The sequence below is a fragment of the Neopelma chrysocephalum genome, unplaced genomic scaffold (assembly GCF_003984885.1).
Source record: "Neopelma chrysocephalum unplaced genomic scaffold, ASM398488v2 Primary Assembly neopelma1_200, whole genome shotgun sequence".
Taxonomy (NCBI): Eukaryota; Metazoa; Chordata; class Aves; order Passeriformes; family Pipridae; genus Neopelma; species Neopelma chrysocephalum.
This window is the reverse complement of record NW_020897862.1, coordinates 1,139,950-1,166,747: the sequence shown is the minus strand read 5'-3', so window position 1 is coordinate 1,166,747 and position 26,798 is coordinate 1,139,950. Positions and strand designations below refer to the sequence as shown.

General features: G+C 40.6%; 1 protein-coding gene across 3 annotated transcripts in view; it reads left to right on the top strand.

Moving 5' to 3' along the window:
* Positions 1-26,798, top strand: part of PRDM2 (PR/SET domain 2) — a 61,909-nt gene that overhangs the window by 11,837 nt on the left and 23,274 nt on the right. For all 3 annotated transcript variants that reach the window (XM_027702875.1, XM_027702873.1, XM_027702874.1), the window contains exons 3-6: positions 687-804; positions 1,067-1,170; positions 4,312-4,464; positions 10,007-10,133. In XM_027702875.1, coding sequence (XP_027558676.1) covers positions 687-804; positions 1,067-1,170; positions 4,312-4,464; positions 10,007-10,133 — 502 coding nt within the window. The remainder of the gene's footprint in view (positions 1-686; positions 805-1,066; positions 1,171-4,311; positions 4,465-10,006; positions 10,134-26,798) is intronic.

Sequence of the window (26,798 nt, the reverse complement as noted above, 5' to 3'; positions counted from 1 at the left end):
CAGCCCAGCTGGGGCAGCTCAGCAGCTCCAGATAAGTTATCAGTGATGTCACTGGTTTGGTCCTTTATCGGTCCTTCATCAGCTCTGCCACATCTTCCCCTCCCTGGCCGATGTTTCACTTTGGGATTGCTGAGTCCTGCTGGTTTCAGCATTATTCAAACCCAACCCCTTCCCCATTCCCCACTGATAGCTTTGCAAATAGGGCATTGTTGGAGTGGTTTTACCCCATTCCAGGCAGAGCATCCTTCGGCAGAGTAGGTGATGCATCCCAAGTGCAAGGTCTGGTATTTACACTGGAGCAGTTAATTTACTGCAACACCCTTCTTTCAATAGGTGAAACAATTAAACTTTTCACTTTTGTGAACTGTATGTGCTTCTTGGAACTTTGAGTTTGGTTTTCTCCTAAAGTTGCTGTTTAGTTCTTTCTCACAAGTTATAAGTTTTCACATAAGAAAAGATAAGAAGCTATTTTAGATTATTTTTTGGAGACTGATTAGATTGAGTATGCCTGGAAGCCATCCTTAGAAAAAGGGAAATAAATGATTACTAACACATGTGAAATTATCCTCAGTGTGGTGAGTTTGGAAATTTTACTTTCGTTTCAAGTCAGGAGGTTTTGTAGCTCGTGTGGGTTGATTTGTCAGTTGTTTTTATCTGTTAATGCTTGTTGGCTTTTGGACTTGTAGAACACAACTGAGTCTCCTGTCACTGTGGAGACCTTGGATGATGTACCTGAGCACGTGCTCAGGGGCCTTCCTGAGGATGTGAGGCTCTTCCCATCTGCTGTGGACAAGACAAGGCTTGGTGAGTGCTCCAGCTTGGAAAGGAGAATGAAGGTTTTTACACCAGCTCACATAAATCAGAATTGCTGTCAAAATTTGGGGCCCTCCTGTGCTGGGTAGAGATAATGTTTGATTCATTTATGTGAAATAATTTCATTTGGGAAGAGTGGACAGCTCCCCATTTGGAGACAGCCACATGGACTGATCTTAAGAAATATGAATTGTGAGTAGATTTGCTTGAAATAACTTAGGTTAGTTTTAACTCCTAATATATGTCTTCTCAGGTGTCTGGGCAACAAAATCAATTCTAAAAGGCAAGAAGTTTGGACCATTTGTTGGTGACAAGAAGAAAAGATCTCAAGTCAAGAGCAATGTGTACATGTGGGAGGTAAGAAATGGCTTGTAAGCGGGAAAAGGTGTCTGTCACTAGGTCAGTATTTTGTGTTTACTTTTTCCAGATTTTACAAATAGACTTGATGTAAGATAATTGCCATTTATTACTAACAGTTATTTGTAGACACTTGGACTCTGAGTTACAGAGTTTTCAACTGTTGGCACTGCTGGAAATTGCTGTGTTACTTTTTTATGTGCTGTGTGTGGATCACACCTGCCCTGAAGAGTCTCTCACTGGTAGAGCTTTGCTTTGTTGGCTTGAACTCTGAGTGCTCTCCCTCTGCAACTGAGGGCTGTCAACTGCTCCTGAAATCAGGGAAATGAGGAGGATGTGGAATCTCTTGAGGAAGCCACAGTACTCCTCCTCATTTAGCTCTTTCAAAACCAGCTTTGTTATGGGAATGGGTTTTCCTTCTGGAGTTTTTATGAGTTTTCAACTCCTGCAGAATTTCTTGTGCTGCTTGTGTTTGGGTTTGCCTTGGAGCAAGTGCTGTCTGGACAGCTGAATAGCTGCACTGATAGTCATGAGACTTGGGATATTATGTGCATTTCAAAACGTAGGTGGCTTAATCTGGAGTTGAATTCTATCCACAGTGTCTTTAAGGCAGTTGATAACCACTTCCAAAGACTCCTTCAGTCATTCTGAGGACAAGTAGAGCAGGTGGTTTGAGCAGAGTGAATAGTCCAGGAGGGGAGGGATGCAGGAGCTGTGGCAGAGCATGTTGTGCAGCACAGTTTGCTAGTTTATGGATTTTTAGGCTAAAGATACTGCTAATAGTCATCCATCCCTGGTCTGCAAACCCTGAACTGTGTGAAAAACTGGATACACATGCAAAACTTAGTGTTAACCTCTATCCGAGGATTTGATTCAGGACAATTTCCCCTAAATGCAGGTTCCTATTTAGAAAAGTAATCAAGTGTTCAAGTAGAATGTTCATTGCACTGAGCTAATGCTGCCTCAAACTCCACTGCAAAAGGTATCTCCAGTTTTGATCTGGTGCAAGAACATTTGGTGAGATTGAATCAGCCAAGTAAATTATTGACCTTGCAGTTATGTTTCTCTCAGTGCTGGGTTTTGAATGTTCTTTGTGGATGTTTTTTCAATTAGTGTTGAGAAATGATAGTTGCAAACAAGCTGTTACAGAGTTTCTTAGTTTGCAATGCAAGTGATAATGGGAACTCTTGGTAGATTCCGGAGTAATTGTGTGTTGCTTTAATACTGATTTTGGAGTCAGAAAAAAAGCTGCTAAAATGAGACCACAGCAGTTGGTCCCATATGGTGATACCTGAAACCAGTCCAGACTCTGAACTGTTAGAATATGTGGTTTGTAGAAGGATGGGGGTGTGTGGGAGCAGTTCAGTGTGTGGACCCCAGCTAGAGCAACAACCTTTTCCACAAGCATCCCATTTGCTTCTTTAGTCAAATTAATCTGAATAAAAAGTAAGGCTCCTAAAACTGGCCTCTCCAGTCAATTGTAATGGTTTTGAACTGTCATGGTGGAGGATCATTGTGCAAAAGATGAGCTGTGTGTGTCAGTGTGTGCTTGCTGTGTCTGAGGAGAGAACACACTTTCCTTTTCTGTAGGAGGAAAGCCACAGGTAGGAAAAGGAGAGCAAGTGGCTGAAAAGGGAGGGAAATGCTGTGTGCAGGTTTGGAATGACTGGCACAGCTGGAGGGGCTTTGTTGAGGTTAATGGGAGTCACAGTCAGTGTTACAGAGAGGAGTTGGAGCTATTTTCACAGTGCACAAGGCCTTTAAAAATATTCTGTACATTAGAAGGTTTATCTGGAAAGTAATCAAGTATTTTGTTTTGTGAAAATACCATCATAAAGTAATATAAAAACATATTAAAGTAGTATATATAGAACAAGTAATTAATAATTACATTTTGACATATAGCCCATATCTGTTTAACTCTTCCACACCATTGCTGGCTTTTTTCTTCCATTTTAACCAAAAGAGTTGCTTTTGCAGTCTCATCTGTGATGCTGTTTGTGCTTTCATATTGCAAGGGCTGAGTGTGCTGGGGAACATTCTTTCAAAAGTCAGCTGATGAAATCCATACTGGAATAGTTTAAGAAAGGGAGATATTTTCTGTTTGCTTGGAAAGAAATCAAGATGTTTGTGGTATATTTATTAAAACTTTACCTTTATTGATAAAATTCTGTCTTTCTAAATCAACAGTATATCAGCATAAAAGAAATCAAATTTATTAAATTTCTAAACTGTTGTAGAAGTTTAATTGAAATTGAAAATGGAAAATGGTTTTAAAAGCCTTAGCATTAGTTGCAAAGTGTCAGAACCAATAAAAAGCTACAACACTGTAGATTTTTAGCTTTTTAGAAAAACAAAAAAGGAAAAATACCCGGTGGTAGCTCTTTGTACAGGCGTCTAACTTGGATTCTAAGAAGACTGGGAGATGCATAACAGCTCTGGAAGGAGAAGCAGAGTTGCCTGTCACCAGAAAATACTGGAGATGTCAGTCCCCTTCTTGCTTTATTGCAACCTGTTTGGAAATGTGAACCAGGAGTAGGTGTTAAACTTTTCTTCAAGAATAGAAACCAAAGAATTTATATCTCAGAACATGCAGAAGGTTATTGGCAGGGTCAGTTTTTTAAGGTGAATCACAAGATTTCTGAAAGGTTAAGATATTCTTTTATAACCTGAAAACCGATTATAAATTATGCTTAAATATAAATTATGCTTTCCCATATATTTCCAAATAAAGCAAATGCTTCTAACTTCTATGTAGTTATCTTTTACAATTCACCAGATAGTAAAAATAATTCTCTATGCCTTTTTGTCTTAAAATCAGTCATTTTACTAAAGGCAAAATGTAAGAGTATTGTTTCAAGCTTGCCAAACTGAAAACATGAAATGTTTTAAGGATTTTGGCTTTTCAACCCGAAACCTTCAGAGAAGGAATTGCAGGCCTAAAGTTTGGGGTTTTTCCAGTTGTACCTGATCAACTAAACTCCTGCAGAAGAGCAGCAACACTGGGCCAGCACAGCCCCTGCCTCTGCCCCTCCCCTGGGTGCTGTGTCTGCCTTTAGATGGGAACCATGACTTTGTGTAGCTGTGCAAGGTGTGTTTTAGTGCACATGGCCCTTGGTTTAATGCCATTTCTCCCCTCAGGTGTATTACCCAAACCTGGGCTGGATGTGTGTGGATGCAACAGACCCAGAGAAGGGCAACTGGCTCCGATACATAAACTGGGCCCGTTCTGGGAAGGAGCAGAACCTGTTTCCTCTGGAGATCAACAGGACCATATACTACAAGAGCCTGAAGGTATCACTGTCTGAGAATCAGTTCCTGCTTTATTATAGTTTATTATTATACCTTTTATTTCCCTTTATTAAAATAATTTTTTTTCGCTATTAGTATTAAAGAGATTTTGAAACATTTCACTAAATTTATATTTACTTTATATTTATATTCTTTATATTTTCTTTAAAAATACAAGTAAATATAAAGAAAGTATATTTAAAGCATTGCAAATGCTACATTTAATTGGTATAAATTCTTCTCTGCCAGTACAGTTGACATTAAGATCTACTGTTAAAATATAGGATATGTTTCAACAGTAAGCCTGTCTTGTTGGTCAGTGATTTGCAGTAGCACTGAATTTGATACAAATTAGAATGAAAAACTATAGCAGATTATATAAAATAAACGTTCTTCTATTTTTTTTGGATACCACAATAGTTTCTACTGGGGTTTTTTTTGTAGCAATCAGTTATTTTTGTGGTCTGTGCATCGTATGACAAAGCTTGGCTGTCAAGACACTTTTATAGGTGGCTCCATGAACCAATTTTTCATGGGTTTATACCATTTCAGTTTTGTTCAGGCAGTGAGGGGGAGGCAGGGAAAAGGGTGTAATTCCTGAAGCATTTTATCTCCCAAACCAAGAAAAAAAAATGGCTTTAACTATAATGGTGGAGCACATTGGGGTCAGAATATTGTGCCTATAAAATATTGACTCTGACCAAGGAGCTGCTGGCAGGGAGTGGGTGCAGCTTGACTTGGTTTTTATTTGAAATGCTTTTGGAAGTTTTGGGCATATGCAGCCTTGTTTTTGCACTATTGCTGTTCCTTCCATTTCCTTGTGAGGCCAAAACCATCCATAAATAACTGTTCTTTGCTTAATGAAAGAGTGAGTTGATCCCCTGCAGTTTTGAAGTTTACAGGGCAGTACAGGAACGTGTGAAACTGTTACATTTTAGGTCACTCAGCGGTATTGAAAAAAACAAACTTCTAAACACTTTTGGATCTTTCTGATGGCTTTGTGGTAGAGGTTCACTATTTCCAGCCAGACTGCTGCCTTCTCTTCAGTGTTTATTCCCTGAGGACAGGCTCCCAATGGGAATCTGTAGCCACCCTTGCTTCCTTTAGACACTTTATCTTGGATTTCCTCTGTCTTTGCCCATAGTCCCACTAAGTCATTAATGTAAGTGTATTTTTTGAGTCACTCTGACATTTTATATTTCTCTCTCATTGAATCTTTTCTGCAAAGGTTTTAGTCCTGATAATTCAAGCATTCACATATTCCAAATTGGTTTTTTTGATGGATAAGGTTGCACTTTGGAAAATAACTGTGCTGCTGAAAGAGGCCGAGCACTGCTTAAAGAATTACAAATACCTTGTCACAGCACTGAAATATCCTTTTGTTCCTTTGGCTGTTGTCTCTTGCAACTTGATGAATTTTATTCCAGTCACACCTTACTGTTAACTGAGACAAAAGGAGGCATGTAATAAAAAAACATCTTAAATGTCCTTTTTCTGTGTATAATGTGTTATGGTCTAATTTCAAACCTGCTGTAAATTTTACCAGCCCAGGTATGAACACACTGTTCTTCCTGATCTTTATCATAATTCATAAATTTAGGGGAATTCCACTCGCTGATAAATAAACAGCACAGGTTTTATTTACCCCCCAAGGAAAATTCAAGTGGCTTGTGTGTAATTTTGTTCTTCTTTACCTTGAAGCATTTAAAGTATTGTCATGGCTATTTTTTTCCCAGGCTTTTCTTGAGCTTTTTGTGGGTTTCTCATCTGTAAGTTAAACAGGCTGATTTCCAAGCTTTCCAAGCCTCACTGCTAAGATAAGCAAAGTCCAAATTTGTTTGGTGTAGAAGAACATCAAACCTGCACAGAGCTTTAACTTCCCTGTTCTCTGCTGCCAATGAATATAGAATTTTGAAGTGAGCACAAGCAAATATTTTTCTCTTCCATCTTCCCTTCATCTTCACTGAAGGGCTGAGGTTATTTGTAGGCTGCTTTGCATCTGCTTTCCCCAGGATGCAGATGAGAGCTGGGATATTTCAGTGAAGCAGTTTAAACTTATTATGGGGTTTCAGAAGCTCTTCCTGCCTCTGCTCATGAAAGGAGCTCGTTGATCAGTGTTGTTCTGCACTCAGGGCAGGGCTTTCATTCGACAAGAAGTAAAATTGCAGTGAAAACACAGTTTCAAAAAGTCTTCTAAAGCAGCCTGGCTGTGAAACTCTCCTTGATTAAAGTGAAATTAATTTGCTTATGGAAGAATGTTTTGTCAGACGGGTTTCTAATAACTCAAGATCCTCCCTGTTGCACAGGAGAACACAATATAACCCTGGGTTATACCTTGTGAAAGTTTCACCCAAGTAAATGCCACTTTGATTGCTTTTGGGGATGTGAGGCCACATCCAGGTGCAGAAGCACAATATCACAGTAAAATACAGTGTCTGTGTGAAAAATAAATATTCTGCTAAGGTCAGGCAGGCAAATGCCTGTCTGTACAACACACATAGCAGTGCTTGTCCAAGGAACTGAATTTTAGACAATCTGGGCTAGAACTTCTCAGGATATAACTTATTAGGATACTAATCTCAAAAATAACAGATCTTGAAATTACTTTAAACCTTTTGAACAGAAAGTACTCAGATTAAGGACTGTTAAACGTTGTAGTTACAACACAAAGCTCAAAAAAGCATTAACCTGAGGAGCCTTTCCAACATTCATACCCTGTTGAGCCGAGCTGTCCCCACCTGACACAGCTACACCAAAGATCTGTAGGGAATAGTTTGGAGGAGGTTGGGTTTGGAGCTGTTCTTAGAGGGTGCTGTCAGGAACAGCAGTGATGGAAGTGACACTTGCTCACTGTGCTCCTTTTCTCACTCCAGGTTTCAGTGAGGGAGCAGTTTTTAATTGTCTGGTTTTGAAGCCACTGCTCCACCTCATTTTAGAAGCGCAAGGTTAGAGGGCTTAATTTAGATTCTAGAGCAGTCACAATGAAACCAAATTCATCAAGCTGAATAATCCAGCCACACAGCCAACAAATTCTGTGCTCGTTATCATCCTGTGTTTGCATTGCCTAAAACCTCAGCCAGCTCTTTTCTCTGACTTATATATTTTTTAGATGATAAGTTTTTTGCATCATCAGACAACTCTTCTGCATTCCTTGCTGCTCAACAGCTGCAGAATGGGACCATGCAAAGAGCTTTACCACTATTTCTCCTACCAGGCCTCTGGGACTGGGGGAAGCCAAACCTTAGGCTTTGCTTATGTTAGAACTTAAAAACTTTCCCCAGCTGGGATCTTGCATCTCTTGTTGTTCCAGCGTCTGGGGGTACGAAGGTAACTCTCACCTTTATCAAGTGCTGTGAGACTCACTAAAAAAAAGTGCTGTAGAGGAAAGAAATAACACTGTTGTCCTTGATACAAAAACCCCCTTTGGCTTCAGATTGGAACTAAGTCTGAGGACACCCTTTGCTCTATTGCTATGACTAAAACCAGGATCTGATCTCCACCAGCCCCATGTTCATTAAGCCCTGAAAGAGGGGGATTGTAGTTAAGGTATTTAAATTTTTCTTGGTTTGGGGTAGAATGCTTCAGGAAATGGAGGAACAATGAGGAAGATTTAAAAAATAAGTACAAACACATCAGTAGTCTGCAAACTTGGGGACTTAGTAATTTGAGTCTGATAATATTTTAAGGAGCATGTGAAATAAACTGATCAATACCAGTTTCTTTTATTGGCAGTGCTGAGAATATGAGTAGCATTTGCAGTGATGTCTATTTGGCATTGGTCTTTCCTGTGATTTTTTTTTTTTAAATTGGATTAAAAAAAACTAGAAATAATCAATTTGGAATGGCAATCAAACCTTTCATTACTGTGATGAAGTGGATTTGTTAAACATGCTGTAATTATCTATACTGCCATTAACCCACTGCGACAGTCTTTTCCTGTATCTGTAGATTTTGTTCCAAATCCCAGCTGTAGTGGCTGCCTGAGCAGTGTTACTTATTATTATATTAGATTTAATTAATGTTATTTAATGCTTTGTGTAAGGTAGTTGTGTTTGGCTGGTTGCTCCCTGGGAAGAATTAACTGTGAATATCCATAGGAGTGAGCTCAGGGATGTCGCTGTTTGCAGGGATTTAAATCACTGTCACTAGTTAAGGCAAACCACAGTTTGGGATGTTGGAGCTGGAAGTTTCATGCCAATAATAATAATAATAATAATAATAATAATAATAATAATAATGCAGGAACTGTATTCATAATTAACTATTTAACTGTATTAATATTAACTATATGTTGTCAGGAACTGTAGCATTAGGACAAGGAGTAATGGGTACAAATTGATTTCTGTGATTTTTTTGGGGGATTTTTTTTGTTGATTTTTGGTGATTTATTTATTTTTTTAATTTGCTGGTGCATTTTGGAAGGGGGTGACTTTTATATGTGTTTTCTGTGTGTTTTTCTGTGATCTCATTCATTCCTGGGAACAGGGTTTGGGGTGTCTGTGATTGATTAATTCATTAATTAATTACAGGGGGCAGGGTTTGGGTTGTGGTCTGTGATTGTTCTATTAATTAATTCCCAGGGGGCGGGGTTTGGGGTGTCTATAATTGATCCATTAATTAATTCCTGGGGGACGGGGTTTGGGTTGTTGTGTGTAATTGGTTAATTAATTAATTCCCAGGGACGGGGTTTGGGGTGTCTATAATTGATTAATTCATTAATTCATTCCCTGGGGGTGGGGTTTGGGGTGTCTATAATTCATTAATTAATGCCCAGAGGCGGGTTTTGGGGTGACTATAATTGATTAATTCATTAATTAATTCCTAGGGGTGGGGTTTGGGATGTCTATAATTGATTAATTCATTAATTAATTCCCTAGGGGCGGGGTTTGGGGTGACTATAATTGATTAATTGGTTAATTAATGCCCAGAGGCGGGGTTTGGGGTGACTATAATTGATTAATTCATTAATTAATTAATGCCTGGGGGTGGGGTTTGGGGTGACTATAATGGATTAATTTATTAATTAATTGCTGGGGGCGGGGTTTGGGGTGTCTATAATTGATTAACTCATTAGTTAATTACCGGGGGCAGGGTTTGGGGTGTCTATAATTGATTAATTCATTAATTAATTACCAGAGGCGGAGTTTGGGGGTGTCTCTAATTGATTAATTCATTAGTTAATTCCCGGCGGCGGGGTTTGGGGTGCCTATAAATGATTAATTCATTAATTAATTCCCGGGGGCAGGGTTTGGGGTATCTATAATTGATTAATTAATTAATTGCCGGGGGCGGGGTTTGGGCCGTTGTCTGTAATTGCTCATTAATTACTCGGGGGGGGGCGGGTTCGGTGTCCCCTCAGCCGCGCACCCTCCGGGCCGGCAGGGGGCGCTCGGCGGTGGCGGTGCCGCGGAGGCCCCGCGGGGGCCGCGCCGGGGCCGCTCCCGCTCCCGCCCCGGCGCCTCCTCCCCGCTCCCCGGCCCCGCTCCCCGCCCCGCCAACAACGCGCTCGCTCACTGGCCCCGCTCCGTGTGTTGTGTCCCCGCAGCCAATCGCGGCGGGCGAGGAGCTGTTGGTGTGGTACAATGGCGAGGACGACCCGGCCATAGCGGCCGCGATCGAGGAGGAGCGAGCGAGCGCCCGCAGCCGCCGGCACTCCCCGAAGGCCCGCAGAGGTACGGACCGCGCCCGCCGCGCCGCCAACACCGCGGGGCTTCGCGCCGCGCCCGCACCGCCGTGACCTTCCCCGGGGAGCGGGACGGGAGGGGAGGGCCCGGCCCGGCCCGGCCGGCGGCGCCGCGGGAGGAACGTGGAAGTTGTGGCGGCTGGAAAAGTTGGGAGAGGCGGCGCGGGGAAGGGGAATGGCCGCGGGACACGCGGGGACGGGGCAGGGGCAGCGATCCCGCGTGGGGCGGGGGCTGAGCCCGGGGAGCCGCGATCCCTCCTTGGGAAGATGGAACAGCCCGGGGCCGCCGTGATTCCTTCTTGGGAAGGGGAACTGAGCCCGGGGTCCGCACAATCCCTCCTTGGGAAGGGGGAGGCTCATCCTGGGGCCGCCGCGATCCCTCCTTGAGAAGAAGGAGGCTGATCCCGGGGACTCGCGATCCTGCTTTGGAAGGGGGAGGATGAGTCCAGGGCCGCCGCGGTCCCCCCTTGGGAAGAGGGGACCTGGGCCCAGGGCCGGGGGTGCGTCAGTGGAGCCAAATGAAAACCGCCGGCCTTGTTGCTCCCTGCGGTTTTTAATTCCTTGTTGTTTTTAGGCTGATCTGGTGGCTATGGAATCTCGAATGGCTGCTCCTGCCTGGCTTCGGCCGAGGAGGGAGGGTGGGAGAGGCGTTTTGGGAGGGGGATATAAACACGTTATTCCATGTAAATACATATGTCAGAGCAGACATCCACGATTTTTTCCATGACTAATTCAAGCTGCAATATTTTTCGGAGTGCGTGTGGCCTCCACGCGTGGCCTTATATAACTGACATTTTCACCAGCGTTTTAGGCCAAAATCGCAATAAAGCCTTTGGTTACAGGGAGTAAATAAAGAAAGAAAACATTCACAGCTGTAGCACAAGGATGCCGATTCCTCTTGCAGGGAAATAGGTACATTTTGGAATTCTCTGAATGTTACAAATGAACCAAAAGAAAGGTAATATTTTAAGTGGCATCACTGTAGTATTTAACTTATAATTTAGGGCCTGATCTTACAGGTTGTGAGACTCACATTGGGAACAAGCTCAAATATTGAGGAGAACAGTTATTATGTAAGTTTTTTTTATTTTAGAGATTGAAGAGGGGGCTGTGGTGCAACACAATTAGTTCTTTTGAACAGTAATTTGTAGGTTAAGCAAATACAAGCTGAAATTCAAGCACTGATTTTTATTTACCTGCCCGAAATGAAAAGCATATTCAGCACATATGTGAGCAAGGCTCAGTAAATTACAGGCTGTATTATGGTTTTTCCTAAATCTGCTTTATCTTAGCACATGGAGTTTGTGTGCCTGTGATTTACCTGAAAAGCTAGAAAAACAACCTGCAAGGATTTGATTATATGATAAATCAGAAAAGCCAGACAGAATAATTTCTAAGGTAATTTTTCATGGCAGGGAAGTTTGATTTGCATTCATGAAGTTATAGGTAAAAATATCAGTAAACTAATTTGGTTCCAGGGTTTTGATTTTGTGCTGGTTTGTAGGTTTCAAGTTTTAACTGTTATGGGCTTTCCAGATTTCATAATTAGCAACAATAAATCTTTTCCCCCGTTTTATAAATACAAGCTCTGTACCAAGGCTCACAATTATTAAATAAAAAGCAACCCAGCAAAAAACAACTCCAAGCACAATATTGATGAAGCATTTGGGAATAACCAAGAGCAATTTATTTATGGAATTATACTCTTGTATCATGAAGGAGAAAGCCCAGATTCTTAGCATTTAGTTGATTTGAGTTGTTATGATTCAAGTTTCAGTTATAAAATGATAAAAGAACTGAAATTGTATAGTTCTGTTTTTCACAGGTTTTATTGGACTTCTTTTCTCTACATTTATTCTCAGTTATTTTAGTGTTTGTAGTAACATCTGCTAATATTTGCAATTCACAGCAATTTTCTTGTAAGAAATACATTTTTCCTCTGCAGATTGGTAGCAGTAGATGCAGTGAGGATTCCAGAATGGTTTCTACTGATATCCCTGGTTTTGTAGCTTCAGCTGTATCCTTGGATATGGAAGTTTCTTAACCCCAAGCTTGAGGGTTTTTTGGAAAATAAAGGAAAGGATTAAATGAAGGAGCAGGATTAAAAAGTAATTAATTTAAAAATAAATAATTCTAATTATATGATACAAGGGTGGTGGCAGGAGAAGGATATCATGAGTTAACTTAGTGTGTGTGTAAAATTGGGAGTCAGTACAAGGTAATATTTGAGATTAAATAGCAATTTAAGAAGCTTTCTAGAGAGAAGCTCCTCCAGAGGGTTGTGGAATTTTAATTTATTGGTGACCTAAACAGATGAATAAATTCTTTCTTAGTAAACTTTATTTTGGCCTGTGTTGCACATAGTTGTCTTACACATTGAGGAGAAAATAGGAGTAAGAACTGCCAAGTTCTGGGAACAAGTGTGTCCTTTAGGAACACGTTTTCCAGAGGAGTAAAGTGACAGTTTAATACCTTAGGAATGACTAGCAAGACATTATTTGAGAGATGTATTATAATTTAGTAGTTCAGAACATGGAGGTACTAAATAAAGCTCATAATTTTTCTGTATTCAGTAAAACAAATATCCTTTTGAATTTTTAATGCATCTTGGGCCTTGTCCTTGGAAAAATAAGATATTTACCAGTTAGCAAATAACCTTGTTCCTGCCATTGATTTAATGAGCCCTGCTCAGAAAAGGTGACCATTTCACAGGTATTAAAAATGGGCTGGTTTTGCCCAATTGCTCAAGGCTTTGATTGCTGTAAAACTGACCATGTTGTTTATTTCTGAATAAATCCCCTGTGCTGTAGGTGAGACTGAGATCCCATAAGAGGTAGGCTGGACTAAATTTGGGAAGTGGAGATGGCATTTAAGAACCAGCAGCTGACCAGGTCTGGGGCAGACCCAAAGTCCAGCCTGAACTGTTCTCCTTGCCCTTGGTGTGACCTGTTTAGCAGTGATCCCTGACACAAGGGCCATAATCTCCTCCAGGGGATATTTAGGATGGCACTCGGCATTTCCTCCAGGTGCCACCTCTCCCTTGCATAGTTTTGGTTTTGGGGTCTGCATTTGAACTCCTTCACATCCCCCAGGTGTTGGATGACTCCTGCCTGGCTCAGCCAGAGGTTTTCTGAGCTGGAATAAATCCTTTCCATCTTCCTTCTCCCAGGCACAGCAGCTCAGGATCCTGGAGGGAAGAGGCAGCTCTTACAAATATATTCGTACATATTGAAATGTTGCATGTTGTTCCTGAGGTGGTGAGTGCATTTGAGATTTAGAAAGAAATTTAGTAGGATAAATAGCTATTGAAGAGGGTAGAAAAAAGGAAAACAACTTGATGAACTTGAGGAACATCTCAGATTTTTATCAGAGCCAAGCTGTTACTTTTGCCATGATAACTAATGGTCAAGAGCTCCCAGCTGCTGGTGCATGACCAACAACCAGCTGAAAAATTACCTGATTTTTTATTTTGTTGCTTTTGCATTTTCTGAAATTGCATTTTCTAGTTAAGCATTTCTCATCTGCTTCTCCCAGGTCATAGTTAATGTGCTTTATTATGCCTGCCAAGCTGGGAGGGAATTTTGTTCAATCAAATGCATTAACACAAGGTCTTTCATTAATTCTCCTTCTAAGGAAAAAAAAAGAACAGCTTGGTTTTTACTTTACAGTTGAATTCATGTGTCCTTTAGAGGAGTAGTGTAGATATTTTTTTGTCTCATCAGGGCATTTCTTCCTCTGCATATGACAGTAATAATTTGTAGCAGTGAGCAGTAATATCAAAGATTAATGTTTCTTTCTAGAAGGAAGATTTGGTGTCTCTGGCTTCAGACTCAGTCTTTCTTAAAAAAGTAACTTTACACTGACTGAAGTATTTTTTTTTAAAGAAAGGATGGTCATAAAAAAACCAAAACAAAAGGTAGTCATACATAAAGATATCCTGTGGTTTTATCAGGATATAACCTGCTTCAGGGTGCTGCCTGGGCTCCAGAGTGTGATCAGACAAGGCTAAAATCTCATTTCTGTGCTGGATTATGTGGCAGATCAAAAGTCTGGTTTGGAAGAATGAAGATACTGATGTTACCCAGGATAAAAGCTTGTCCTGCTGTATGCTTGTGAATAATACCTCTAAAAAAGCCTTTTTTGGGGGGAGAGCAGAGCAGTGCTTTCCTTCTGCCGTGTTATTGCTGCCCGTGGTGGTGCCTCACGCTGGGCTGTTCACTGTGTTCCACTTCTCACCCCGCCAGGCAGCAAAGCCCGTGGCACAGGCTGTGCTGGGGCTGCACTGAGGGCTGGCTGTGCTGCTCAGCCTGTCAAGAGGGGGGAAAAAAGTCTGTAATTCCATTTTTCCAAAAGCATGTGCTGCACAATGCAACTGGAGTGGGTTGTCACGAAACCAAGTGACCTCTGAAGCACAGTCGTGTCAGCTCTTAAATACTTCTCCATTGTGGTGCAGGCAAAGCACCTGCATCAGGGTCACCTGTGCTGTGGGGATTATTTATTGTAGTCCAATTTTGAAGTCTCAAACCACCACTAATAAATCTTGTAAAACTTTGTTACCTTAAATGGTTCTGCTGCTGTCACAATTTTGGTGTCCCCGTAGTTCTTAAAGGTTTGAGGGAGAACATGAACTGTAGGGAAACTCTTAGTGACCAGTACTGGCCCAGAGACAGTGTAAGATTGAATCAATTATTATCTGTTGTAAAGAATTTTTTGTGCCTTGGTTTATATCAGTGTGAATGCAAAGTGCAACTTCAGGCTTCTGCTTCCCAGAGTCTAAATTAAAGCTGCCATCCTAAAAGTTACATTGGTTTTTCTTCTGTCTCTGAGTGTAACTATTGCTGAAACAGTGTCAGATTGCTGCTGGAGGAAGGGGAATGTAAGGCTGAAATCAGCAGGTTCAATTCTGGGATAGTAGAAATAGTGCAGGTTTTTTTGTTAATACTTTCTTAGGCATTCTCATGTAGTTCCAAATAATGAGCTGTACTTGAGAGTCCCATAAATATGCATCCTGTTTACAAAAGGTAGGCCTTGGATTGCCATCTGGATGTCATCACAAATGGAAATCATGGCCAAATGATGCCCTGATTGTCTGGTTTTTTAAGGTACAAGGATTTATTAGGCTCGTGCTTGGAATAAGTTTAAAAGTTTGTTTCTAAACAGAAAAGAGCTTGTGAGAGAAATGATTGTGTATGAATTGGAATGTAACTTATAGGAGGATGTGTAAGTTGTACATTTGTAGCATAGATACCATGAAACTGTATTCTTATTTAAGCTCTATTTCCAATAAATTTAATGAAAAACTTTCATTTTTTAACCAATGACTGGGGAAAGACAAATGAGGAAGGAGGAGTTCAAACAAGATCATCTGGAACAAAGTCTTAAAATTGGAACTTACTTTGATTTCCCCAAATCACATTGGTTTACAGTAAGGTTTGTACAACTCTCATTCAGAAGCTGCATTTGGGATGTCAAGGGCAGATTCTATCTGTAGAGTATCTAATATGTTTGAAGTCTGCTAAGCAGTGAAGGTTTTCTCTTATCCCTCATATATGGTACCCTTTCAATAGGAGACTGGTATTACTTTACATTCCCAACAGTTTCCCCAGTTCCAGGACAGCTGCTCTGAGATTTCAGAACAGCCCAGGGAAGTTGCTGTGATTCATTCCAGCCTTGCTCCTGCCTGTGGGTTTAAAAATGGGAGAAGACAAACCTTCATTTCGGGAATAAAGCATCAAATTATCTATATTTAAAAGAAAACTTTAAAATTTGGCACTAAATTGCATGTCTTGACCCCTTAAACTCTGTGTTTCTGAGTATAAACTTTTGGAAACAGGAGGCCTTGGCACATTCTGCCATTTCTTGAGTTATTGAAGAACATCAGTGGTTTTGCTTTGTATGGGATTTCTGGGAACATTGGGAACCTGTTTGGTGCTGGGATGGAATGACAAGGCCTGGGAGGGGTTTGGTTCCTCTGCAGGAGCCTCAGTTGGAGCAGGGTGTCCACATTCCCTGTGGAGTTCCCACAGCTGGTCCTGGCTGTCCCCAGGCAGGGGATGTCACTGGGACCAGTGTCCTGGTGTGCCTGCACTGGCAGTGGGGTCAGGAGCCCCACATTTGTGCTCTGGGCCCCCCAGTTTGTCTGTAAGTCACTGCCTGGGGATGGCACCAGGAAAGCAGAAGCCCTTAGGAGAAGGATTTATTTGGATTTAGTGCTCAGGACTGTTCTCAGATCATTATTAAAACAACGACTACAAGCACTTTACACACTCTGTAACTTCATCTCTGGGGGGTTTGTGTCTTTAACTTAAAATAACAATCTGCCCTTCATGGTGGTAACAAGTTGGGGTGTTTGAGCTGCTTAGTTCTTGGAGCAGATGTCTGTAGTTATCCAACAGAAGAAAAATTCTTGGGTTATTTGATAATTGCACTTCTAAAGCCTTCCATGTTTTTCTTCGTACTTTTGCTGTTTTAGCCCCAGTTCTTTAGACCGCTTTTCTCAAGTTAAAAAAATAAAGTACATCTAGGCCACAGTTGTGGCATTTCCCAGCAAATTTGCTAATGCTGTCTTTGGTTACATAACCCACAGTGCAAAGTGAAATAAGGCACCAGGCAGCTTTCTAGTATTAATCAATTTTTTCCTGTTGATCAGGGTTAGCTGTGAAACAAGGAATGACCTGGAAGAAACGCAGCTTGGTATTCCACTGCTTATTTTTTTTTAATTAATCCCGTGCATTTGGAAATTATTCTTCTTTCTTAGGAAAACGCTGTTTTAATTTTCCTGAAAATAAGTTCAATGTTACAAAGTTTCTCTTGAAATACCAGTTTCCTTGTAGAACTATTTTATTGTATTAGGATTTTCCAAAACTTTAAACAACTGTGTGACAGCTTAGAAAAGAACATTCAAACACTGCTGTGTAGGAGATGTAGAGAAAATTTGGTGATTGCTGTTTTAGGGAAGAGCTTTGAGACAGATCTGAAGGATTTGTTCCAAAATAAGAAGGAGATGAATTCCTGCAGAGTAGGAGAATAGACACTGCTTTCCAGAGAGAAAAAGTGCTTTTATTTTTTTATTCCTTTAAGTATTTTGTGATTTAGAACTGTTACTTGTAGAATACAATAGAAGAAACTCCATGAGCTGTTGACTGTCTCACATCTCACTTAAATCATTCATTCCCATGAATAATCCTTTTTTAATTCCTTTGCATTACCTCACATTAAATCAAGGCTTTACCAGACACTGTTGTTCTTTCTGTGGTTTCCTGACCCTCCTGTGCAATCTCCCCCTTCAGTGTTTGTTTTCTAATTGGAGACTCTGGGTTTTATAGTGGATACAAGGTACAGTCAGTTACTGGCTTTCAGTGTATTCTTATTTTATTTGCCTCCTGCTGAAACCATCTCTTAATTTAGGGAAGGCTCCAAGTTCTTGTAATGAGAATCTTCTGTACCTCTTAATCATTTTTACTGCCTTTCCCTAGATGTTTTCTTTGTTCTACTTCATCTTTTCAAAACAAATTGAACAGAATTAATATGAGTAATATTGTATCATTAACGGTGCTAAACTTTTTAGTGCTTTTTTTATTCCAATTTACCATATTTTGGACTGACTGTTTATTTTACTGGAATTGTTTGCAGGGAATGTTTTACTCTGAGGGCTTCTCTGCAGATGCCCCATGTCCTTTATGATGCAGTGGTGACCAAGCCCATCTAACTTGTGTGTGCACACAAAGGTTTGGTAGCTGGTTTATTCATGGAAGAGATGCAAACTCCATTGGAGTGTCTTGGCTGGGAGCTCTTTTCTTTAATTGAGATCTCCTTTGTCAGGTAATTTGTGTTTGTCAAGTCTCTAAAGATTCTCATGTCACTGCAATACAAAATACCAAAGAAATTTTTATATTTCGCTTATTAACTATTTAGTACATTTTTCAAATGAACAAAAAAGAAAACCAGTTGTCAGCCCAGAGTGTGTGTATCTTTTTCAGTCTGTCAAACCTTCCAATTTATTCTGTCATTCCTGCCAAGAGCCTTGCACAGATTGACAGGAATGACTTTGTTCTGAAGAATTCTCACCGGCCTACACTTGCTGTGTCAAGTTCCTCCAGAAAATGTTACAGCAGACTAAGTTTCTGCTTGGGTTTATCAGTTATTGAAACAAGACTCAGGGATATTGCAACATTTGTAGCTAAGAAATTAGATAATGTCTGTCCATTCACTAGGAAGGATTTACTTACCTTTTATACACTTTTCCCCTGGACTAAGAAATCACAATATTTATTTGGATCACTGGTGCCTGAGAGTTAGTTATTCAGGATGAAACTTTCAGAAGCACTTAAGAGCTCACCAGAGTTGCTGCTAAGAGTTAATTTTGTTGTCACACTTTGTTATCAGAGTTCTGCAAGAGCATTTGATTGACTGTGATTAATGCTGTAGAACTTCAGAGAGGCACTGTTATTAACGTGCTGATTGACATAAAGTTACTCTAGTGAGAGTATTATAATAGCTGGAAATTCATCATCTTGATTATTATTGCTGCAAAATGCCATGGAAATGAGGAGTCAGCTATCCATTATTCTGAGCTGTGTTGAGAGCCAGCTGCCTCCCTGCAGTCTGTCAGATATGGATCTCGTTTGATTTGGCAGCTCATCAGAAACAGTGGGACTGTCAATGGGAAAGGCCTGGTGTTTGTGGAAGTGATTTGATTCATAGAAGTTTGGGTGAATTTTCTCATGGATCACCACTATTCAGGGCCAAGTCCAATGCAAGCTTCCACACCTTGCTGCCAGTAAGCTGCAAAACGAGTGTGTGGATGGTCAGCTGTGGTGTGAAGCAGCTCAGGGCAGGGAGAGCTGACCTGTCTCACAGTGGGTTGGGATCAGTGTCAAAACACCCCCCTTTCCCACAGAGTCAGACCCTCAGCCAAGCCTTAGTCATGGGCTTTTCCCAAGGAATGGGTCAGACCAAGTTTCAAGTGAGTTGAGTGAAGGATTGACTTGGCTGCCAAGTGTTCCCTTTGACGTTGCAGGTAAAGAGCAGAGAGTCCAACTTTTCCAATCTTATGGACCCTTGGCAGGGATTGCAAAAGCACAGTGGACTTTGTGCTGAAACTTGGCCATAGCTGCCAAATCCTGACCTGTTACGTGTCACCCTCTGGTCCCTCCACTCCTCTACCAGAGCTGGGTTTTTTCTGGTTCCTTACCTGCAAATTAAAATGTCCAAGACACTTTACAGTGACATTTTCTTATGCTCTTAACAGGCACGTGCAAAGAACTTGTACAGCTTTAAAGTCTAATTTGATCTAAACAGGTTAATCTTGACTGCAGCAGTTAATTGAGCAGAAGACAAATCTGTTTGTGCTCTGACTGGGATTTATTTTCACTCTGAAAAATGGAGGAAGTTGCCATTCCCTGTCGTGCCTTTGTGAGCCTGTTGACCTTTGTTGTGTCCCAGATGAAGCAGATGCAGTTTACCCCTGTCTGGTTTGGGACATACTGTAAATTTAGACCTTCTCTTGTCGGTTCTGTTCACATGAGCACCAACTGTTGCTGTTGTCCTGCAGCACAGTCCTCTGCTGCTTTCTGAGAAATGCACTCATTGGGCAACTGGGGGATTACAGTTCCTTTGGAAATATAATTCAGTGTATCTTGTGTTATCAGAGAAGGCTGACAAGCATTTCTCTGAGAAAGTATCAATGGGCTGCAGCTGAAATGAATGAAGCACTTTGTTTCACAGGGGAAGGGAAGCAAATCTTGCACAATTTCTCAGCAGATAAAAGTGATTTGGTGACTGGACTGTACATTAAAATAATGAGTTTGCCTAATATTTATCCTCCTCCTTTATCACTCTTATAAATTAGAGAGGACCTGCAGTGATATTCTGCCATGTGACCTTGGATTGTCACTCTGGAACTGGAAGGAGATGAGTTGTCCCAAATTTAACAGATACAGAGAAACAAAGTTTTCGTGCTGCAAATATCTTGTGACAGGAGCTGCTTATTAACAATTAATGTTTCTTGTTAGTTTGGAGACCCAGTTGAGAAGATGCTGTAATATTTTTAATGGGGACTGATGGAAAAACACCATGTACTTACTTAGTAGGTAGTTGGCTGTACTGAAGAAAAATAATGAGGTTAAAGGAAATAAATCTGGAAATGGTTGTAAAGGAAGGGGATGAAATTCATTGCAAAAGAGAAGTGGGTGATTTTACCAGGAATACTTTGTTTGTTGGAGCAAAATTTGTGACAAATGACATTTTGTAGATAGGTAAACAAAAGGATTAATTTGGGTAAAAATGAATAACAGAGGGCAAATCTGAGTGAATGTCAATAAAATGTTTGAGTGTGATTTTGTAGGAGTTCAGTTTTATCCAGGGGGGATTTGCTGTGGTGGCAGCACTGTCCAGACCCTGCATCTGTGAGAGGCTTTGCTCTCCTTTCCTCAGCCTTGGGGACTCCTGTTACAGTAATCCCAGGGCTCCAGCTGACACAAAGGCAGTGCTGTTTCCTGGGAATTGTAGCCCTTGCCCAGCTGTGTTCTCCCAGCAGAGCCCCAGCCCGTGTCTGCACAGACTGTTCAGGTTTGGTTTTCTAGGCAGTGGCAGCTTTTCACTGACCCTCTGAGTTCTGTTTGACAGGGGAGGCAAAATTGCTCTGGAGAGCAAGAGACCCCCTTGATCAGCTGTGTGTGAAGAGCTTTTGGGTCTGCACAGGGGCTCAGAAGTCCTTTTTTTAATTCTTATTAAAAAATGTCACTTAGTGGTGTGACCACTGCTGAACTCATACATACCTGGTTTGTTGAACAGCAGAACAACATGGCAGGTAAAGGCCTAAGGAGTTAATTTTAAAGACAACTAAAACCGGATATTTTAAAATATTTTAAAATTTTAAATATTTAAATTCAATTTTTAAATATAGTATTTTAAATATTTTAAAACACTTAACCAAAACCCAGGTATTTTTGATCTAACCCTTCAAATGTTCAGTGATCCAAATAGGGCCAGGACAAATATTTGGATTATTTATTACAGAAGAAGGCAAACAGATCTATAGTGATCATTTTAAACTTTGTGGTCCAAGTAGTCATGAAAATAGTCTTTCATTTGCATTATTCTGTAAATAATGTCAAAGTACCTGTTACTTCAATTTTCTGTGTGTAGCTTCACTTCAGGGTCAGGCAAACTTTTTGGGGAGAGCTCTAGAGAATGGAGAAGCAACACTTTCTGGAGTTAGATAAAATCTCCTGTTGGTTCAAGAGGAGATTTAAATTTAGACTAATTCTCTGTATTTAAATACACAATTTGGTGCTCTATTTTTAACTGAATTGTACATAAAAACTGGCTAAATATAGAGAGCAGCAGTTATTTCTGGAAAATGTCTCTGCCAGCTGACATTTCTCTTGCTGCTGCTTTTGTTCTAATACTTAGCAAAACAAAAGCTGATGGGATAGAAGTGCAGAGAAGAACGTTCATCATATTTTCTGGGCTGTGTCCATGTGGCAGCTCTCAAGGAAGGAATTTGTAGTGGCTGGGGGAGGCTGTGTGTTTAAGGAGGGTGGGAAGCAGGAATACACAAGGAGCTGAAGTGATTGAGAAAGTCTAGAGCAAGTCTGGTCCCCTTTCTGCAGTTTTAGAAATACTGGCAGAGGGGCAGAAATAACATTTTTAAATCTTGCCAAGATAAAAGCTCTGCATTTAATTGTTTGCACTTAATTGTTTCATCACAGCTCATGTGTGGGTTAAAATTGCATGGAATTAAGGCCTTGTTTGCCGTGCTTTGTAACTGTTGGGTGACATTCTGTACTACTTAAGTCATTATGGATGAGTAAGTCTTGTAGTCTGTAAACTTACAACTTCCTGGGATACACACTCAGGTTAGGCAGGAGTCATAAAGTGCTGGGGATTTGAATGACATCCTCTTGCAGACAGGTAATATAAATGCTTTTGTCTCTCTTCTGCTAGAGAGTTATGGCAGGTAATTTAATTTACAAGACATAAATTGGATGAAGAAGACTGGAGACAGCTCATATCTCAATTTGTGGGGATTGGTGGAATGCCACACACTGAACACAGGCTTCCCACTCGTAGAATTTTTCAGCCTAAATTTTCTTTCATCTGTTCATCTGAATTTTGTGAATAGCTGCAGCTTGTCTGGGCTCATGAAGAACTCCATATATTGGCAATATATTCCCTTTTGCTTCTTGCAGACTGTTGCATCATTTCTTCCTGTTGGCATGGCACACCCATGGTGCCATCCTACCATTTCTCATACTGTCAGATAATTTCAGAAGTTTGTGGTGACATACAGTGACCTGATCTTCAGTGCTATCATTAAAGTGGAGACTTTGCCAAACATTTGCAGAAATCGGTGTTTTAAATAGCCCAGCTCCGAATTTTCTTACGCTTTCCATGGCAACAAGTTCATCTGTTATGCAAATGTCACATTAACAGTCTCTGTCAGTGCATTGCTCTGGTTCTTCTCTGCAAAGTGGGTATTTAGTGCTTGCTACACACACTTTAATACACACACCCACTTAGGTGGATGTGCCTCTGTCTCCAGGTGTCCTGGAATACCTTCCCAAGGCATTTATTGCACCTTGTTCAATCTGGTTGGAAATGCAGTGATTCAAATGTGAGTGCAGTGATGGTTCATGGGTAGCAATAGCCTTATAAAACAGGCACTTTGGTATTAATAGAATTGCTGTGAAGTTTGGCTTCCTCTTTCTCCTCCTACTGTGTAAGCTTGAAAGTGTCTTTTTAAGGAAGAGGAGATGCGAGTTCTGCTGGAAGAAGTGCCAGAAGAACCTTTGCTCACTGCCTTTGCCCTTGTTCTATAGATAATTCACAAGAGTTTCCCATTTTATCTGTAACATACAGCTATGTGTGTTGTGCCTCTACACCTTTAAAACCTGTATTCTGCCTTCCCACCTTGAAAATCATTTGATACATTAGGATTGGGCAGAATGACTGTACAGAACTAACATCTGCAGCTCTAAATTATCCTCTTGGTTCTCAGGAGCTGGAGGTTAAAATTCTTTTGGGATGATCTTTGTTCACTGTCAAACAGCTCATGTCAACTTTAGTGTTTCATCTGCTTAACAACACCTGAAGTCCTGCCTACAAAAACCAGTTGTATCTGATAACTTCATAATGGTGTTGCACGAAAAAATGCCCCACCAATTACTTATAATAATGATAGATCGAGGAAAACAGCATAAAAAAGGCATTTACATTTTGCCTTTTCCTGCAGGTTCTCTTACCTACTTGACAGCATTGTTAAAATAGGCCTCTTAATGATCCTGTGTGTGGAGCCTTTCAGGTTTAATTGACATCCCCTTTAATGAGGTGTTTGTTTCAAAAATTGATCTGTGGCTTGAATTTTGCCCTTAGAATTGCTGGAATATGAATAAAAGTGTGCTGATTTTGCCTCCTTTTTACATGTTTTTTTCCATAATGTTCAGTTTTAGAAAGATACAGTCCTGAAAATGGAGAAATCTTTTCATGTTGTCATACTTGGTCTGTACTTTCGAGCCAGAGAGCTGGAAACCTTCCTACCTTGGGAAGAGTTTGTAGGAGGATGTTAGAAAGGGTTTCATGTGTATGTGGTCACCAGAAAGTAGGATGATCTGTAATCAAACTGGGAAGTGCTCCTAGGACAGCATATCTTACATTAACAAATAAAAATAAAAGCTTTTTCTGGCTTGTGTTAAAAAACCTGAATTATCACCAAAGGTGTTCTGTGGCAGCACTGGAATTTCTGAGCTGAGGGGTCTTGGGAAGCATCCAGTTGGGTTCTGGAGCAGTACAAGAGCTTTTTCCCCTCAAAGCCCTTGGTAGGCAGTGGTTTCATGTTTTCTTTCATTTTAAGTTGGAAGCTTTAGAGTTCCAAAGCCATTCCCTCCCCAGGTAATAACAGTGTGTCTATTCAGAGGTGCTTCAGAGCTCCTCAGCTGAGCTTGCTTGAATCAGGTTTCAAAGCAGCACTTAATGCAAGTACTTAAAAGGAACTTTGATATATTGTTGTATTAACAGTAATATTATGGAAGAAATCTTGGAAGCTGATGGTATAACATTTAAGTAATGCTTGTTTAAGTAAAGCAGAATTGTTGAGCCTTTTTCTTTCAAGATCGTCATCTTTTTATTGCCAGCCTAGTACTGAGTATCTTTGTGACTTGTCCCTACTATTTTTAATTTTCCTTCACAATTATTCCTCTTTTTCCAGTAATTTGTAGTGTGACATTTTGAAGAATGCATTGGAAGAACCTCACCTATCCCAGATCACAATTACCACAGTCCCTGAGCTGGTGGATGCTGTCACATATTTTTTGGGGCAGGCACTGGAGTTGTGGGACTGTGGTGCTTAAAGGGCAGCCCCTGTGCCAAAATAATGAGCACCATGCAATAAACCTGGGCTACATCCTTCAAAATGTGGCTGTTGGCTTAGATCTTTAAATAAAATATTTGTGTAACCTTGTGGGTTCGAGGTCATGTTTTCAGCAAATTTCTGTAATCCCCGTGATTATACCAATAATCCCCAAATACATATATTTACATATACATGTCAGGCACGTCCTGCCTCCCAGCTCTGCCTAAATATTAAGAGTTCTTGGCTGTTCTCAGGGGCTCTGGGCAGCCCTTCCCACACAGGTGTGTTGCCCTTTATTTAGCCAGGTGGTTTAGATTTGGCTTTGCTCTGGGAGCAGGTGCTGCTCGAGAATAATGAAAGGTTTTGTAAACAATGGAAGAACTTAAAAAAACCAACCAAAAAGCGAAATGAAGATACTTAAATGCAAACAGAGGAAAATATTTAAAAAACAGCCTTAGTGTTCACATCTTAATAATAAACATTTTGATTGAAATACCATTTTTTGATGCTTAGTTAACTGAATTCCATTTATTAAATATGTAAGGTCTTTAACATCTACATGCTGTGCCATTCACAGTTGGACAAGATTCCAAGAAGTCACTGCAACATGTTTCTGCATTTTTTTCATGCTCCTCCAGCCAACAGAACTTTGATTTAATTTTCTGGAGCAATTTATGCTGTTATTTTAGGTACAGCTTTCTGTGTGAGAAAGGCATTCATGTGTTAGAGCCTGTCTGCAGAACAAACAACTAAGTCAGATTTTTACCGATGCCTGAAGGCTTAAGGAATCTATTTCAAAAAACATGACACCTACCAGGATTCTGGATACAGGAACAGATGAATTCTGGGGCACAGCAAGCTGTTTCTCAAATTAAAATTCAAGTTGCATCAGTATGTTAGAATTCATTAATCAGAAGAGTATGGAAATGATCGTGCAGTTGTTTTCTGCTGAATTTTCTGAAGGGTTTTTTTTAGCTTGATTGTACACTTAATCTTTATTTCATTCTCTTTAGTGCCTAAATACTGCCTTTTTTTTAATATGAGGGGAAAAAAGTAATAGTTGATTTGTAGAATAGTAGCAGCTACTGCATGGGATTGATACAAACTTTAATCTGAACCAGTTCCAAAGGGATTTAAGTAGTGAATTTATATTATTACACTGCAATTCTCATCATGAAGCTGTGGGGTGTTGTCAGAGTATAACATGGCAGTTTATCTCTCCCCTTCAGCCATATCCTCTCAAAGTGCCCCCTCATCTGTGCTCTAAGAACACTTTTCAGAGGGGCTCTGAGGGAGCTTCTCCCCTGTTTTCCAGGAAACGTGAGATTTGGGCAGGTACCTGTGGCACAGCACGGGTGGGGTATGGGCTGGGGGTGGGACTGGGCTGCAGTTATTTGTTGGCTACAGATGTCAAAGAAACACCAGTAATTTCAACTCAGATCAATGATTCTTTTCCCTCATTAACATAAGATTTCTGGGGAGGCAGATGTCCCCCTCCTGTGTTCCTCGTAAGTGGTGGAAGCAATGTTTGAGCTCAGATGTGAGTGTCCTGACTTCATGATCTTAACTGGGAACATGTTTGGTGCTGCACTTAAAGGTTATTAAAGATAATAGCATCTTGTGCAATTGGGCAATGTTTAATTATAGAGTTCAGCTCCAAGTATATGGAAAGACTGTGTTTAACATCTTCCCTCCTGGCATCTGAGTGTGCTCATCCCAACCCACCAGAAATAACTCAGTGGTTTAACTGTTTCATTAGTGCTTTGCTTAACAGAAAAATCTGAGCACAGGTAACTGTAGGTTGCTAAGAGGTGTCTTGGTTTTACCAAAAAAATGAGATATGGGAAAATAAAGATTGTTTCTCTCTTATGTTGTTACTCTGTTGTCATCTGAACTCTCCAAAGTTAGTGGGAGTAATGATTATCTGGACATTGCAACAGGCACAGGAGATCTCATTCCACTGCCGGTGTTACACAGGTGTTGGGAAGGTGTAGAGGCAGATAATGCTCATGCTGACCTATCTTACAACATGAGTGAAGGAAAGGGGAGAAAAAGGAACCCTATTTAAAGTTGCAAGACAAGTTGGTGCAATCCTCTTTTGATCTTCCTCACTGTAGACAAAAACCTACTTTCCATCTGTTTCTTTCATTCCTTTTCCTTTCCATCTTTCTTTCCCAATTCTTCTAATGCCCATACACATATATTAAGTTCTGCCCTTCATTTATTCTTTTGTCATTGTTTCCATTTCACTTTCCCTGTGTTTCATTCCTGTATCTTTCTTGTTTAGACCAAGTGGAGGAT